Below are 15,791 nucleotides of genomic sequence, written 5' to 3' on the forward strand. Positions count from 1 at the left end.
AGCAGCAGGAGAACCTGTCTCCAGCTCACACGGAGGCTGTGAGCTTTTCAATGCAAAATTCCGCTCAGTCCTTAGAAACCGAAAAAACGATCACGTGGATTTGTATTTCGAGTCGTGTCCCGGCAAAATAAAGGCTGATGTTATTCCCACATATTTACGTGCAGCCAGCCGAGTCACTATGACTCAGAGGTAAATTCACTCCATGCGCTGTTCTCTCCGTCACGCAGCTGACCGGCTTTTCCAAACCCGTTGGTGATGGTGGATTTTTTCACGCTGCTTTTAACGATTGCTTTTAACTTGAAAGCTTCATCATATTGTAGTGGCGATCACGCGCACGTTGGGTCTAATGGTACCAAAGGATTCTGGGATGCGGCCGTGGATGCGTGTTTCGTTTTGTTGAACCATGACTGAAGTGTCTAAGACCTGTAGTGAAGTCCATGCTGTTTGGCTGTTTAGTGTGTTGAAAAACAAATGACTTGTGCTTGGTGTTAGATAAAAAATTCAAACCATTCACTGAGTCCGAAAGTACGTACATGGCGGCCGTCAATTAAATCCATAAATTAGCCGCGTCACTGAATAAGCCGCAGGGCTGTAAGCGCAGGAAAAAAGTAGCGGCTTATATACCAGAAATTACGGTACCAGGGTAAAATTCCAAATAATTTAGTTGAAAATTGTAACGGAAAACTAATTTAACTTTTATTACATCTTTTAGAAAAAAACAGCTGCAACTTCTAGATTTTTCTGCCACAATTATCACAAAAATGCATGTGACATTGCAGATGAGTTTCTCCTTTCTCAAAAAAATGTTGAAAAACACTGATCTAAAGGATTTTTTACTTTGAAAAACTACTGGATTCTTTTCACCACATCTGACTCATTCTTAGCGCATGTCAAGTTGCTCTGTCACATGTCAAAATTCTATTTGCTACTTTCTTAATGCTAGCAAAGTTAACAAAAAAACAGACATTTTGGGAAAGTTACTTTTAGCATAAAAGAGTCTGTGAGGAAACTGAAGAAGAGCCTTTCAACTTCCAAATAAAAAAAATCTGCATTTAACAGACAAAAACCAGGAGACCGTTAAATGGATGCTGCTAATAAGTTTACACGGTGGATTCACATTTGTATCATGTTTAAAAGAAGGCCAGTTGTAGTGACTGTTTTTTAGCTTCCACTTTGAGAGATTTGAATTAAAGGGAAAATCTCACATTTTTATGGTTACTGCATGAAATCAAGTTTACAAATATAGTTTAAACCAACTGCAGATATTAACAAGAAAAATTAGGATAAATTTTACCCTTAAAATTTAAGGGAAACTGGAAGTTTAAAAATAAAACTGAATGCCCACTTCAGCCTTGTAAAGGCCAGTCCGTGGCCTAAAAAAGGTTGAGGATCACTGCTTGAGAGACTTTCAGAATAACAGGAACAGCAGGATTTCCTCTAACTTCAATATTGAATCATTGTTAACCTGAAAGAATTCAAAAACACTTTTTAGTCCAACTCTAAAGAATATTTTTTATTTTTATGAGTTAGATGTAGCTAAATGCTTCTTTGTTCACATTGAGTTGAAAGGGTTAAAGCTTTGCTGCCATTAGGGAACAGTATTGTTCAGGTTTTTCTTATCAATCTACCCTTTTGACCAGCTGCAGATGGATTTCTGCTTCTATTGGAGAATTTCTCTCCTCTTTGGATCACTGCGGTCATTTTCCTGCTCTTGTCAGTGTAAAAGAAAAGATGCAATATTTCAAAAGAACACAGATAAGGTGCTTCTTATTGGTAGAAGCCTGCTTTCTAACTTTTTACGTGGTACATTTTGCTTTGTCCTTCCTTCTTCAACATCCAGCCTCTGTTTAGAGTTTTGATTGTTTTCTATACATTTCAAAGTCATACATCACGGTACAGGTAAGGTCAGGAAATAAAAAAAACAGTATGCTTCCTCATCACAACACAGATGAAGCAGCCTGGTGTGTTGTTTTTAATAAATGCATCAAGTTTGAATTTTATTTAATACACTCTTGGAGAAATGTGTTAATTTAAACCATAAATGTTTTGTTTTTATTGTTTCAATTGCCACTTGGAATAAATTAATTACCAGAAACTGTAAAGAGAAGAGATAAAGGAAAAAGAAAGACCCAACATGGACAGAAAATTATCACTATCTATACATCATGAATGTGATCAGGCATTGATGTAGCTATGCATCTTTAGCATCTTTTTATTACAGATGACTGTATATGAGAACTGGACCAAGTGAATGTTAAGTCATCCATAGAAAATGCATTTATTCTGGCTCCAAACAAATGAAGTAAATTCAGTAGCCATTTTTTTGTTTTACAGACATTACCTGGTTTGAACCAGACAATGTCGGTAAGTGGTGATTGGTTTTAGTTGGTCTGAGTCCACATTTCTATAGCAAGCACTCTGGCCATTTTGCAGTAAGCTTGAAGCATCTGATTCAATGAATTTTTGCTTCTTGAAGCCACCTCCTGTTTGCAACGCCAGAGGGGAGGAGTCACTCAGTCCAGTTACCATATACAGTTAATTATGTCAGTATAGACATTCAACCTGCAGTAATAATCCCCATTGGCTCTGAAGGGAAGGAGTCAATGGGAGGAAAAATATTTTGAAAACAGTGGAAAAAACGGGTGTTCTTAGAAAGTGATGGTGTGGCTGCATGAATCATTTTTCCAGCAGAGTCATCTGATTTGCTGGCACCACTGTCATGTTATCAAGAGGAAAAGTGGTGACAGTAATCAACACGGAGATTAAGCTCCGAGCATTGCTAACTGTGTTTGTCCAGAAAACTGGATGCTTTCCTAACATGGTACTGGTGTTTGATGCATGCTAGAGCTTCATAAAATAAAGGTTCTTTTGTTTTCAAACATCTGGGATCTAGCTTAGAATCTTAAAGCTGGACTTCTAGCCTTCAAGCCTTTGCCAGAAGGCTGGTTTGACCCTTGCTTTTTCCCCTCCACCCTGCCCTTCCTGACCCAAGCTGTGTGGTGACTTCTTCTCCCCTTTCACTTCTTTTATCTTCTTCCTCTGATCTTTACTTCCTCCCGTCCCCTTCCTTTCCAATCTGCTGTTCCTCTTGCTGCTATGCTGTATCCGTTTAGGTTCAAATAGTCTCCAAAAAGTTGGACTTCAGCCACATCACCTCACGCTTGGGCTCCAAGGACAATATGAAGCATGTTCCTGGTGGAGGGAATGTAAGTACCGCTGGGCCGCAGCAGCGAGACGAGTTCAACTACTTAATTTAAAAAAGTGAAGGATGAGGGATGAGAAGGGATGAAAAGCAGCGTTTTCATCCTGAGTCTGGATTTGCATAGAAAACCACAATCAGCTCCTGAAGTCGTTATTGTCTCGTTGGCTAGGTGAATATAATTTCATATAATTGGTGCTTTTTTTATTGAGCCATAAAATACCAGCTGAGGTTAATTATCAGACATCACAGCTCAGGTCCTCTTTTTTTGTATGTTTTAAAAGGGAATTTTTTTTAACAGATTCAATGCTTAATTAGCGGCACTCCTCAACCTATAAAAGCATTCTTATTTTTGGTTTGTTTTCTTTTTGGCCAGTTCAGCCCTGGAACTTGCTTCACAGTCCTTAATCTCTCCCTGTTGTGTCCTGCTCTGCCACTAACCCACTAAACCCTGCCATGCTAACACTAAACTCAGGCTATCCCAGTGGATTTGTTCTGTCATCCTCACAGAGGTAATCTGGGGTTTTAGTGTTCCTGCTTTTGTCTTACTCCAGGTTTTCCAAATATTTTTGCTTCTCCTTTTATTAATAGTAATGCTTCCAAAAGCAGATTTTGTAGTTTGGTGAACTGAATTCAAGATGTAAAAAGTTTTTGTTTTTTTCTATGAAATTAGCCAAATGTGACAGTTCTGGGATTAATAAAGCCTTTTTTTTTTCAAAATGGCAGAAAACCTCAAATCATTATTTTGTGTTCCAAAATCAATTATTTAAATAAAAATAAGCATTTGTTACACTCAACAGGTGCAGATTCTCAATAAGAAGGTGGATGTCAGTAAGGTGACGTCAAAGTGTGGCTCCAAGGAAAACATCAAGCACAAGCCAGGTGAGAAGAAAAAACGTTCAAGTGTCTTCTGTCATGGAGGACAACCCAGATCAGACCAAGAGTTTGGATCAAATCAATACAGGCTTCAAAAAATTAATTGTTTAACATTTTGTATTTTCTGTTTCCTTAGTAAAGTTTCGTGTTAGCTTATTTACCAAAGATGATTCATCACATATCATGAGGAACTCTGCTCCAGAAGTCCTGAACCTTTTCCCCCAACAAGTTCCTGAAAGCATCTGCTGTTTCCTGGAGCAGAGTAATACCTGTCTGTGTGTTCTGCAGGTGGAGGAGCTGTCAAAACTGAGTCGCGCAAAGTGAACATTAGGGACAAGGCTCAGTCAAAAGTGGGCTCCATGGACAACGTGAGCCATTCCCCTGCTGGACATGATATCAAGGTGGGACTGTCACACCATCTGCAGAGCAAAAAGGGCTAGTTTGGAGTTTTAGTGACAGCAAATGTGGGACTTTTACAGACTTCTTGGCCGTCTTTTCATGATGATTATGCAGTTTTGATAGCCCAAATCAAACAACCTGTGTTGATTTCTAGGACATCATTTCTGCAGAGCAGTACTTCATAGAAATTCACCTCTGAGTTGTGGGTGGGTTAAACCTGCCCTTTCTTCATGTCATTCATCTGTGTACAGCTCCTCACACTCCCAACATTACCTGTACAACAAAAAAGTGTTGATCAATATTTTAGCCATCCAGGTGTGCAGTTTAGATCCCGATTCCAGCTCAGACGGGAAAAACAAAGACTTACATGGATCTATTTGTCTGAAAGTGGATGCATCAAAATGGAGCGGAGTGGCAAAAAAATACTCAGAAATAATGTTTTGATCTTAATTTTCTTCATATAAAGTAAAATTCCAGTTCCACCCATCCATTTTCTGAACCAGCTGAATCCCAGTCGGGGTCAGCTGGGGCTAACCCAGCTACTATTGGGTTACAGTTGATCAACTGAAAGATTTTGAAGATTTTCCACATCAGTTCACATCTTCAACATCTTATATCTTCAACATCAGAAACAATACATCAAAAATCAAGATAAAGTTTAATTTTCTACTTTTCTTTACATCATTAAAAGATTATTACAAGAGATTAAAATAATTAAGGTGACAATGAAACTCTTAAAACAAAGACCAAACATAAATGTCGTAAAAGATTATTAAACAACTGTTTGTAAGTTTTCATGAATAGGTATAATTGATTGACAGATTGACTTAGATGTTCCCTCGCTTTTGGGGAGATAAAGGGGAAGAGGGAGATCAAGGATGTTGGGTTGCCATAGAGACTGAGAGTCATTCAATGTTTCTATGGATTCTCTGTTTTTTTTACTGACTTTTTAAAATGCCTTAGTTTTTTTTTTTCTTCCTTTCATATGTTAAATGCTGATATGAAGGCTGCCACAGTGTATTCAAAAAATCATGAAGAAAGTCTGAAGAATAAGTCACTAAAAGGCAATTTTGTTTAGAAAATGATGATGATGACACGTGGGTCTCTAAAGAAAATGTTTACAGCCCTCCCAGCATTTCTTTTTACAAGAATTCCAGTGCATCATGGTTACTTTCAGTTCTCACACCGGTTAATTTTTCATCTCTTTTGGTTTTTGTTTGTTCAGTATTCTTCCATCTGTTTACACTGGAGTGCAGGAAATTAAAATTTGCAGCAGCGTCGCTGCTCAGGAACCTCTGCAGTCATGGAGGGGAGGAGGAGGCAGAATGCCTGCAGTGAGATGAACGCTTTAACAGCAGAGATGTTGCTGGCCACACCAAAACAACCTGCGCTCTATGACCTACAGCAGGGGTGTCAAACATACGGCCCGCGGGCCGTATCCGGCCTGCCAGGTGGTTAAGTCCATACCCACACATGAAGAGTAAAAATCACAAGGACAGTTAAAAAAGAAAGCAAGTTTGTAGTCCATTCCTGTGGCGAGTTATGATTTTTTAAAGAAATAACCGAAATGCGCAATTCCGCCACTAGGGGGAGCAAAGGAAAGGCAAAACAGGTGAAACAGCCAAATGTGCCAAAAGTAAAACCTAACAGCTCTGCGTCTGGGTAAGATACACTTTGGTTCCCTATGAGCCTTACCGCTGTTATATTGCTATAAGGATGATCATTAGCGATACCCTAATGACCAAAATGTTGTCAAAAAGTGAAGTGGAGGAAAAATGGACAGTTTTTTTTTCTTTCACGAAGCTGAATGCAAAACCCCCATGCTTGGTATGTCATCAACAGGTTGCAGTGTTCAAAGAACATAACATTCAGCACCACTAAGAGACTCACCATAAAGAAAAGTTTCAGGATTGCTTCAGTGTCAGATGTAAAATATTCAGTCTGTATATAATTAAATAGACCAACATTTTTTTAACTGAAATTAATTTTATTCAAGATCCATTGGCCCCAAGTGATTAGGCTAGTATGTTGGTTGAGGCATTTTTTCAAATTGAGTAAAAAAAACTAAAACAAAGCTGTTATTTTGCTTTTATGTTTTTCTGTTTTGTGAAGCACCTTGAATTACTTTGTGTACGAATTGTGCTATACAAATAAACTTGCCTTTCCTTGCCTTGACTTATGTTACTGGTCCTGCCCACTTGAGATCAGACGGGCTGAATGTGGCCCCCGAACCAAAATGAGTTTGACACCCCTGACCTACAGTAACTCTTAGACTGTGTACGTGTTCAAAATAAATCATTTTTCACTTTTGGCACATGCAGAGATATGCTGTTTCACCTGTTTCAGCCACAAGGTTCAGCTTAGACGCTTGTAAACCTCAAAGAAATCCTTTCAAATCAAGATACTTTTCCAATTTTGAGTGTTGAGCTATGTTCCCACCATCCTCGATGACGCACGTTCAAGCGACCACTTCCAAAGATACTACTGTGCAAACGTGCTTAAACGCACATTTCGAGCTTCCACGTTCCAAACTCATGTTCACGTGTTGCTGCAAAAGTTTCTATGACCAAACAGGGACTGGATTTGATAGTGAGGTATGGAAGGCGTTCCTTTCATTACATGGAAGAACCAACCGTTAGAAAATTGATCATGAAGCAATAAATAATTGGCTTTTTTCTACCCGACCAGAATTTTCTATAACACCAAGTCTTTTACATATCGGAATGGATCTGTGAAAGAAAAAGCCTGGAGTAAGATTCATGAGATTTGCACCACTTCAACATTTTGTTAAAAAAAGGAAAATGAGTGGAGTGGTCCACCGTCCTCCATTGTCACCTGAGACTGGTCGAGTTATTGAAAAAGAGAAAAAAATAACTCGAAAAACCCTGTGGGCTAAACACATGTTCAAGAACGCACGTCACATGCCCCATGTGAACATAACACATCCCCTTCTCATTCCAACTTGTTTATCTTCCCCGCTCCCTGTTGTGTTTTCCAGGCTGAGGGGTCCCTGGAGATCACAGAGGGGAGTGCAGCTGCCCAGGCTGGACTCCCTGCCTCTGCCCCTGAGCCAGGGCAGGCCGGGAGTCCAGCCACCCACGAGAACGGGCTAAAGGAAGGAGTCCCTGATGATGGTGTGGGTCTCCAGGAGGTAAAGGTTCTGGACTCGCTCATCCCGGAGACAAGTGAGTTTCTGTGTTCCTGCTGGGCGGGGCATAGGGACGGGGCTGAGACAGTGATGAAGTTTGCTGTTTGTCTGAAGCTCCTGGTAATTGTTTGACTTCTTATCTTGCAGGCATCTAATTCTGCTAACCCTCTCCCCTTCCCCTCCTCCTCCTCATTTCAATCCCCCCCCCCCCCCCATCGACACCCACGCCTCTCCCTAACCCTTCTCTTCCTGTTTTTTATCTTTTGTCCTCCCTCTCTGCCTCCCCTCCCTATCCCCCCAAAAACTGTCTGCTGCAGATTGAGTCTTTCCAGCTCAACTTCTGCGAGAACGCTCGCTCTTGCATGGACCACGGCGCCAACATCGTCATCTGCCCCACCCCTCACCCCAGGGCAACAGCAACAGACTCCGCCCACATGGCCCCTCCTCCACAACCCCATCATCTCTCCATCAAACAAGTGTACAGCAGGCTGCATGATCGCCTCCTCCATCCTTTATCTGCTGCAGCTCCTGGTGGAGGTCCATGGGGGGGCAGCATCTCCCAATCTTGTGAACCTCCTTCATCTTAAATGTGTTGTGAACTTTTTTGAAAGTGCAGTCGTTCCCCTCCTGCGTTTTCCATGTTGGTTTTCAGTTTTCCTTGGCTTCACCCATAGAGCAGTGACAAAACCTGCGTGATCCTCAGTGATATCAGCAACACTCACAGCTTACCCTCAGCTTTCAGTGCTGCCTGTTCCCAGTAGCCACCGTGAAACCATAGTGATGGACATTACAGCTCATTTTCCCTACAAAAAAATGAAGGTTACGCGAATCCTTTTAGGCTCTTTCTTCTCTGTGTTTGTGATGATGATGTGTTGGAGTGACAACTTTTGCGTAGAAAAGAGAGCTTTAGCTTTATGTATTGATCTCTGTTTTTTCCCTTATTGATTTATTTATTCATTTGTTCTCTAAAAGCAATAGAGCGGGTGGTGAAGTATTCTCCAGTTGTACTCAGAAAAGCTGGAAAACACGCACAGGTTTCTGCGACACACAGAGGAGAAGGTGGTTCCAGTCAGAGCCAGGCAGCTTGGTGACTGCAGAAGAAAGAAATAAGAAAGTTTGTGTTGTGCCTCGAATGTATTTGAGAGGAAGGAGGGAGATCAGGAAGTGTAGGCTCTGTCAAGTGTGTCTCTTACGTGCCTCGCGTCGGTCTTACCTGAAAACCTGATGGTGAAGGTTGGTGCGCAGCCTCACGCCTAGATATGAGCCGAGAGAGGAAAAGGCTGGCGGGTTCTGTCATGAGGGTAGTGGATGGGTTGTTCTGCAGCCATAAGTGTTCTTTGTCAGTGATGGTTGCAAGGTAGACGTGATGTGACTGAAAGATTTCCCTCATAGCAACCGTCACCTCCAACTACTGCCTTTCATCATGCATGGCTAGATCTTCTGAACTGACAGTTCTTGATGACTCTGTATTGTGACATCAGTTGTAAAATCTCAAAGGGCAACTTGTTTTTTTTTAAGTTGTTTTTTTTTTTATGTAGATGCCGCCTGCAGTGTCACCTTTAAACCAATTGCTCCTAACTTTGCATGTAGTCAAGAAAAAAAGGTTGAACTGAAGTTATACCTTTGAAATGCACGAAAACACGCAGTGTTTTTTGTTGTGTGAGACAACAGAAGTTTGACCCAACTCCAGCGAGTAGAAATACAGCTCAATCCACTGTTCCACATCTCACAGTCTGAACACCTGATACATGATGTTGTACATCAACCTGAATATCAGGTAATAAAACAAAATTCTCAACCTACTTAATCACTTTTTACTGAAACAAGGGCAGCAACACTAGAACCCAGCTCCATCCCAGCTGTTAATAAAACTCCATAAACTTCAGTGATGTGAGATGCTAACCCATAAGCAAACATGGCTGTCATGCAGGTTCACTTTTCATTGTAGCTCCATTTTTGCACTAATATTCCCCCTATTTTTTATGTTTTTTTTCTTTTGGCGTTATGCTGACATCTACTGCTGAGTTGGCAAACTGTTTGATGACAGGACTACTTTCTGTCTTTCCCAAACCAACAGGTGTTCAAAAAGACACTATACAGCTGTCTGAAATTAAAAAAGTGTAGTAATCTACTTTCTGATAAATTTTCAAACTAAGGGTGAATCTAAACGGATTAAATAATACTGACAAGGGACACAGTCTCAAACTCCAAATCCCTTTTTTTAACTGCTGCTTACTGAATGGAAAGAACCTTGCTACAAACTGAACCGCACCTTAATATATCAGCTTTATTATATCAAAGAGGGCTGATATCTAGCTGTAAAAGTACCTTTATGAAGACATAATCCAATGTGAGCTTTTTGCATGAAGCTCTTCACTTTGTTTTTGCTCACACTGAAATTCATTTAAAAAACATATATTAAGATATTAGTATTTTATTCTTATGTTTTAACAGAATCGGGCAATAATTAGTATTAATTGTTCTACGAGTTTTTCAAGTTTTTTTGCTTGTTTTCTAAGGAGAATTGGATGATTAGTGGATTTCTCCATTTTGCTGCCCACAAATGAGTTGAACTTCACGCGTCTCCTGGTTGATGCTGAGCTCCTCCTTATCGCCATGAAATTCCAAAAGAAAATGAAATGCTGCAGCAAAAGGGTTGGGAAGGGGGGTCTAGGTTGCTTTTGTTTCTATGGTTTTAAAGGGGAGGAGGGGTTTTTATCATGACTGTTATGGCTGTTAATTATTCTTAGTATGAGAAATGCCTTTTTCCTTTGAAAGGCGCCACTTTCTTCTTGTCGATGCAACACTTTTTTTTTTGGTTTTTTTACATGTATTTATGGTTGTGTTCCTGCAGCCTTGTGCTGGGCGTGCTCTCGTAGTTAAAAGGGCTGCACCTGCCTCTAAAGTAAAGACTCCTCCAACCCCTAGAAACTGCTACATTGGAACAGCGGCATTCAAACCTGGCAATCTAGACCATTTGTGTCCCAATAAGCCCACAGATCCAGTCTTAAGGCCGAAATAAAACTCTGAGGTGGGAATCGGGTTGGCCTGGTTAAGGATGCAGTGGCTTGTGCAAGTTCCTTTTGACTCACACAAGGCTGCTTGAGATTAAAAACCTAAGGGAGGGACTCTAACACATTTTAGCTCGACTGCTACAAGACTAACTGCAAGTGTCCAGTTTGTGATGAATGCTGGTCATGTGATGCTTCATTTGTTGTTGGCACACGTGTAACACTAGCTCTTGAGCACCTTCTAAACCTGCAGAGCATGCTTACAACAATGGGTTGTGTTAGGTAGACTGTCTATCATTTGCAAACCCTCCTTGAAGTTTTGTGTGGGTTTACTTTTTTATTTTAAGTTTCTTTCCTCTTTTTTGGATTGGGCTAAAGTGTTTATTGTGATTACTTGTTAATTAGTGATGTGATTATTAAACATGAAATAAATTGGACCTTAAACTCACTTTTATGACTCTTTCCTGTGTTATATAAAATAGTCAGAAATATTAAATGATTTTTGTATTTTTGTATTTGTGCTTTTTATAAAGTGTTATTTTGCCATTTGAGCATGTCTATGGTTAAATTTATAAAATATCTATTTGTTTTGCACAAAACTCTTTTTTGTTGTTGATTGATTTGAAAATCAGTTCTAAAGATCATGTGTATCAGAATAGGCTGACAGGTTAAGTTTGTATTTAATTAAACTACTCCTAAAGCTACAGAAATTGATCGTTGTAGAAAAGCAACATGTTTGACATAACAAAAAAATGACCAACTACTGACATAGGCATGATAATCTCAGAAGATTTAAAAAACAAAAGATGAAGCACCGATGAATTTCAAAGTAATGGCACTGTGTCAAAGAAATATAATATTTTTCTAAGCCAGAGTGCTGCAATCTGAGGCTTCGCAGCCTCGTGCAGTTCTTTTATCCCTCCATTATTGCTCTTTGGCTTTAAAGAAAAATGCAGCAATTTGAAAAAATAATGGGTTAGTGGTTTTTGTTGATATGGTTTAGTTAATTAAGTTTGTCATTTGTTTAGATCTTTAACATGTCAGATAACTGAGGGGGGGGGGGGGAGATGGCTTATTAGTAAAATAAGCAAAAGCTCATATTCATATATTCTTCCGATGCTGCTGGTTGGTGTTCAAAGCCTAAATCGTTACGGCATAGAATTGCATTTACATGCATAGATAATTAAAAAAAAAGATTCTAAGCTGATTTTTTCACGTTTATATTTGATAGTAATACAAGTAAAAAGATGAAGGAACTACGTAATCACACTGATAGAAATGTTCTGTTTGGCTTTCTTGTTTTAATTGTTTTAATTCAATACAATTTTTAAATTCAAGTAAATCTGCTGCAACAGGAGAACCTTATTTGACACGGGGTATTTTATTTTGAAAGGAATGTGGATATGCAGCTCTCAAAAGTAAATTCATTTTCAATTGTTATTTTTTGAAACACGTAACACTTTCATAATTCAATTGTTATAAATGTTTAAAAGTTATGTTTAATAAATGAATAGTTAAGTGTCCATATAAATATAAACAATATTTTTCTGAGAGAAGAAGCACCAGGAAAATGGTTCTGATAATTGCACAGCCTGTATTGGCAGGCAGAGGGCAGCAGTCCCGTCTCAAAATGCACAAAAACTAGTAGAAGAAGATGGTTACTGGGGTAACGACGACGTTATCCTCGGCCTCTCGTTGCTAATGTTTTTATTGTGGGTTTATTTTTCTCTTTTTGATTAATCTTCTGCATAAGAAGAGCGGGACATTTAGAAGAGACACTAAAAAGGTACGAAAGATGACATGTAGCAGTAAGCTAACGAAAGAGCAGTTAGCTAAAAAAATTGTTTGGTAATCTAAACACAACTCTATTAGAGTTGTTCAGTCTTTGTAATATTATACGGAATGACGTTTGCTTAGAATTACGTTAAAAGTCAGACCTTTGTTTCTCCTAAGCATCGATAAAACGAGGTTCTAGGTGCAGAGAACTTTGTAGTGTCGAATTGGGTCGCGTCACGCCAGGCGGAAGGTGCTCTTAAAAAGTCACACGTCTGTCTGTTTCAGTCTCATAATGACGAGCCAGCGGCCTCCATCCAGCATGGGGAGGCCCCCCAGCCGCAGTGGATCAGCGGCCCCTGGTGCTGGAAGACCCCCAACGGCTGTTCGACCCCCTCCTACAGCTATTCGGGTCCCCACTGCAGTAAGGCATTCATGCAGCTCACATCCCATAATACACCCTGTTAAAAATACTTAACTTTCATTATGCTTTTCAACCTTTGACACACTCAGATGGTTCCTGGTACAAGCGGTTACCCTGGCATGAGGGGGGGCATCCCCTCCCCAGGGGTTCTGGCTGCACCCATCAAAGTGACAGACAGACCAGTCACCCAGCAGGGGCTCAGCGGGATGAAAACTGGCATCAAAGGTATTCCTGATGGTGGGAATCCCTGCATGTTAAGCAAATCTGTTCTTTCCAGCAGTGTGCAACGGAGGAAATAAGTATTTGATCCCCTAGTAACTATTAAGAATTCAGGTACACATGGACCAATTAGACCCTCCTAACCAACCTTAATTAAAGACACTTTATTTGAACTGATCGCATGTAGAATAGATACTTTTCCACAGAATCAGTCCATCAGTCAGACTCCAAAATCTCCAACATGGGAAAGACTAAAGAGCCTTTAGTGGATTTAAGGAAGATTGTAGGCCTGCACACGGATTGGACTACAAAACCATCAGCAAGAAGCTGGATGTTAAGGGACTCTTGCTGCCAAAATACAAGAATGTGACCATCAATCCACCTTTTAGGTCTGAGACTCCAAACCAGATCTGAGCTGGTGGGATTTTCATGATCATTAGAGCAGTGAGAAATCGGCCTAAAATGACACGGCAGGAGTTAGTTGATTATCTCAAAGCAGCTGGAACCACAGTTACCAAGAATATCATTATATATATAGTATACTTGATGGTTTAACATCTTGCAGAGCTTGAAAAGTCCTGTTTAAGAAGACACGTGTGCAGACCCACCTGAAGTTTGTCAATGAACACCTTCATGAATTAGAGCAGGGGTGTCAAACTCATTTTCACCGAGGGCCACATCAGCAAAGTGGTTGTCCTCAAAGGGCCAGATATAACTTATACATGTAACTAAATGTAATGAAAACAAATGTAGCTACTACTTAATGTTAAATAACTCATTATTTATTTACTATAACTTTTTAAAGAAACAATTACAGTTGTATAGAAAACATATGTTTGCTTGTAACTCTAGCATAAATCCATTCAAATTTGATTCTGTCAGGCTAGGTTATATAGTGTTTAAGTCCCAATATATAGTAGCCCAATCCGATATTTCAAGTCAGATTCCCCTAGATATGAATAAATACACACTAATTTTTATTTTTTTATTTTACGAAATGAAAAACTTTTATGCTCTCGCGGGCCATATAAAATGACATGGAGGGCCCCCGGGCCTTGAGTTTGACACCTGTGATTTAGAGAGAAACTTGGAGAAAGGGTGCGGTGGTCGGATGAGACCAACATGGAGCCCTTTGGTATCAACTCAACCTGTCATGTTTGGAGCAGGAGCAGGTGCACCAGTTCTAAGTCAGCTGCTAGGTGCCAGTAGGTCTAAAATTGGTGGTGGATGGATCTTCAAACATGATCATGATCCAAAACAAACAGCCAAAACAACCAAGGAATGACTGAAGAAGAAGAAAAAGAAAAGTGGAATATAATTCCTTCTGATATGTGTAGAAACCTGATCAACAACTACAAGAAACCTCTGACCTCTGTGCTGCTTATAAGAGTTTTGACGAGTTTTTGAAGTATTAAGTGTTTCTGGCAAGAGGGTTTAAATACTTATTTCCCAGACTGTCCATTTTATTTAAGTGGGAAAATCTACAAAATCAGCAAGCTTATTAATACAAATAAAACAAGTACAAATACTTATTTCCTCCCCTGTTTGTTTACATCCAACAGAGGACAGTTTGTCTTCACCTATTCTGTTTTCCTCACTGCAGGACCTCAGAGACAGGTTCTGGACAAATCCTACTACCTGGGCCTCCTCAGGTGAGGAACACCGATTATCTTTAGGGACATTTTTGTTGCACTAAAATATATTTAATACCTGAATGTGTTATTCAGTGCTATGAGGATTTCCAACAATACGAAAGCTGTTTTAAAAGCAGATTGATCAATAAACGATCATGTATAAAATGTAGAACATGTGAAAAAAGTGGTTAATTCTGTTGTTTTTACTGTTAGGAGTAAGATCAACGAGCTGACCACTGAGACCAGCAAGCTCCACAAAGAAATTGATAACTACAACCAGGAGAACTCTGTGTACCTATGCTATGAGAAGAGGTGGGTGGTGGTTCCACTAGTTTGCACTGACATTGTAAGTTGGTTTTTGTTTCCCCAATGCGAATTTCCTTCATAGATAAACTGGTTGGATATGTGTTTGAAACAGAGCTGAAGATCTGGCTGCGGAGATTAAGGACCTGCAGGGCCAGCTTGCTGACCACAACATGGTAAACTGCATCTACATGTCCTCAGATGGTTTTATTTCTCAGGAAAATGCATCTACCTTTAGCTGTAATTATTTTTGGAATAAATCTGTTGATGATCAGCAATATATTGGTGGGAAAAATTTAATTCACCTGTTGTGTAAATTCTTCATTTTTCCAGCTGGTGGATAAGCTCAACACCAACACAGAGATGGAGGAAATTATCAGCGACTACAGCATTGTAAGAAAGTCTTCTAAAGTAAATATTCAAATTTTTCTGCCAGTGTCATAATCCTTCTTCCTGTTCCTGCAGCTGAAAGCACAAAATGACAGCGAGGCTCAGAGTATTGACAACATCTTCACAGAAAGAAGGGAGTGAGTACTAAAGAGTAATGTCGGGATGGAGTTAATGTTTGGGTTCATACCATAAATGAATCCTCTTACGTCACAGCAGCAACATATGCTGCATGCTAAATTCTATAGAATGCTTTGCCAATCAGCTGACATGAAGAAGCACAGATCCATGCTTGCAAATCGTCTTTCAACTGTTTCCGATTCATGATCCATACTTTAAAAAAGGAAAACGAAAAACATTCCTGCTACTGTCGCAACTGTACCAGCAGTGTCCTTTTAGGAGTCTGCATGTCGGGGAA

General features: G+C 39.8%; 2 protein-coding genes across 13 annotated transcripts in view; both read left to right on the forward strand.

Annotated features, from left to right (window-relative positions):
• LOC101173180 (microtubule-associated protein 4) overlaps positions 1-11,081 on the forward strand; it is a 201,890-nt gene extending 190,809 nt beyond the window's left edge. For 7 of the 10 annotated variants that reach the window (XM_023950293.1, XM_023950295.1, XM_023950299.1 and 4 more), the window contains 5 exons: positions 3,114-3,206; positions 4,000-4,081; positions 4,364-4,476; positions 7,473-7,659; positions 7,770-11,081. In XM_023950293.1, coding sequence (XP_023806061.1) covers positions 3,114-3,206; positions 4,000-4,081; positions 4,364-4,476; positions 7,473-7,659; positions 7,770-7,777 — 483 coding nt within the window. In that variant the 3' untranslated portion in view covers positions 7,778-11,081. The remainder of the gene's footprint in view (positions 1-3,113; positions 3,207-3,999; positions 4,082-4,363; positions 4,477-7,472; positions 7,660-7,769) is intronic. The other 3 variants (XM_023950296.1, XM_023950297.1, XM_023950294.1) reach the window with 2 other exon arrangements.
• A 1,181-nt stretch (positions 11,082-12,262) lies between these two features.
• Positions 12,263-15,791, forward strand: part of ift74 (intraflagellar transport 74) — a 32,377-nt gene continuing 28,848 nt past the window's right edge. For 2 of the 3 annotated variants that reach the window (XM_023950305.1, XM_023950307.1), the window contains exons 1-8: positions 12,263-12,419; positions 12,695-12,830; positions 12,920-13,055; positions 14,653-14,701; positions 14,897-14,995; positions 15,102-15,162; positions 15,320-15,379; positions 15,452-15,513. In XM_023950305.1, coding sequence (XP_023806073.1) covers positions 12,702-12,830; positions 12,920-13,055; positions 14,653-14,701; positions 14,897-14,995; positions 15,102-15,162; positions 15,320-15,379; positions 15,452-15,513 — 596 coding nt within the window. In that variant the 5' untranslated portion in view covers positions 12,263-12,419; positions 12,695-12,701. Of the gene's footprint in view, positions 12,420-12,692; positions 12,831-12,919; positions 13,056-14,652; positions 14,702-14,896; positions 14,996-15,101; positions 15,163-15,319; positions 15,380-15,451; positions 15,514-15,791 lie in introns of all 3 variants that reach the window. The other variant, XM_023950306.1, reaches the window with a different exon arrangement.

The sequence above is a fragment of the Oryzias latipes genome, chromosome 20, assembly GCF_002234675.1.
Source record: "Oryzias latipes chromosome 20, ASM223467v1".
NCBI lineage: Eukaryota > Metazoa > Chordata > Actinopteri > Beloniformes > Adrianichthyidae > Oryzias > Oryzias latipes.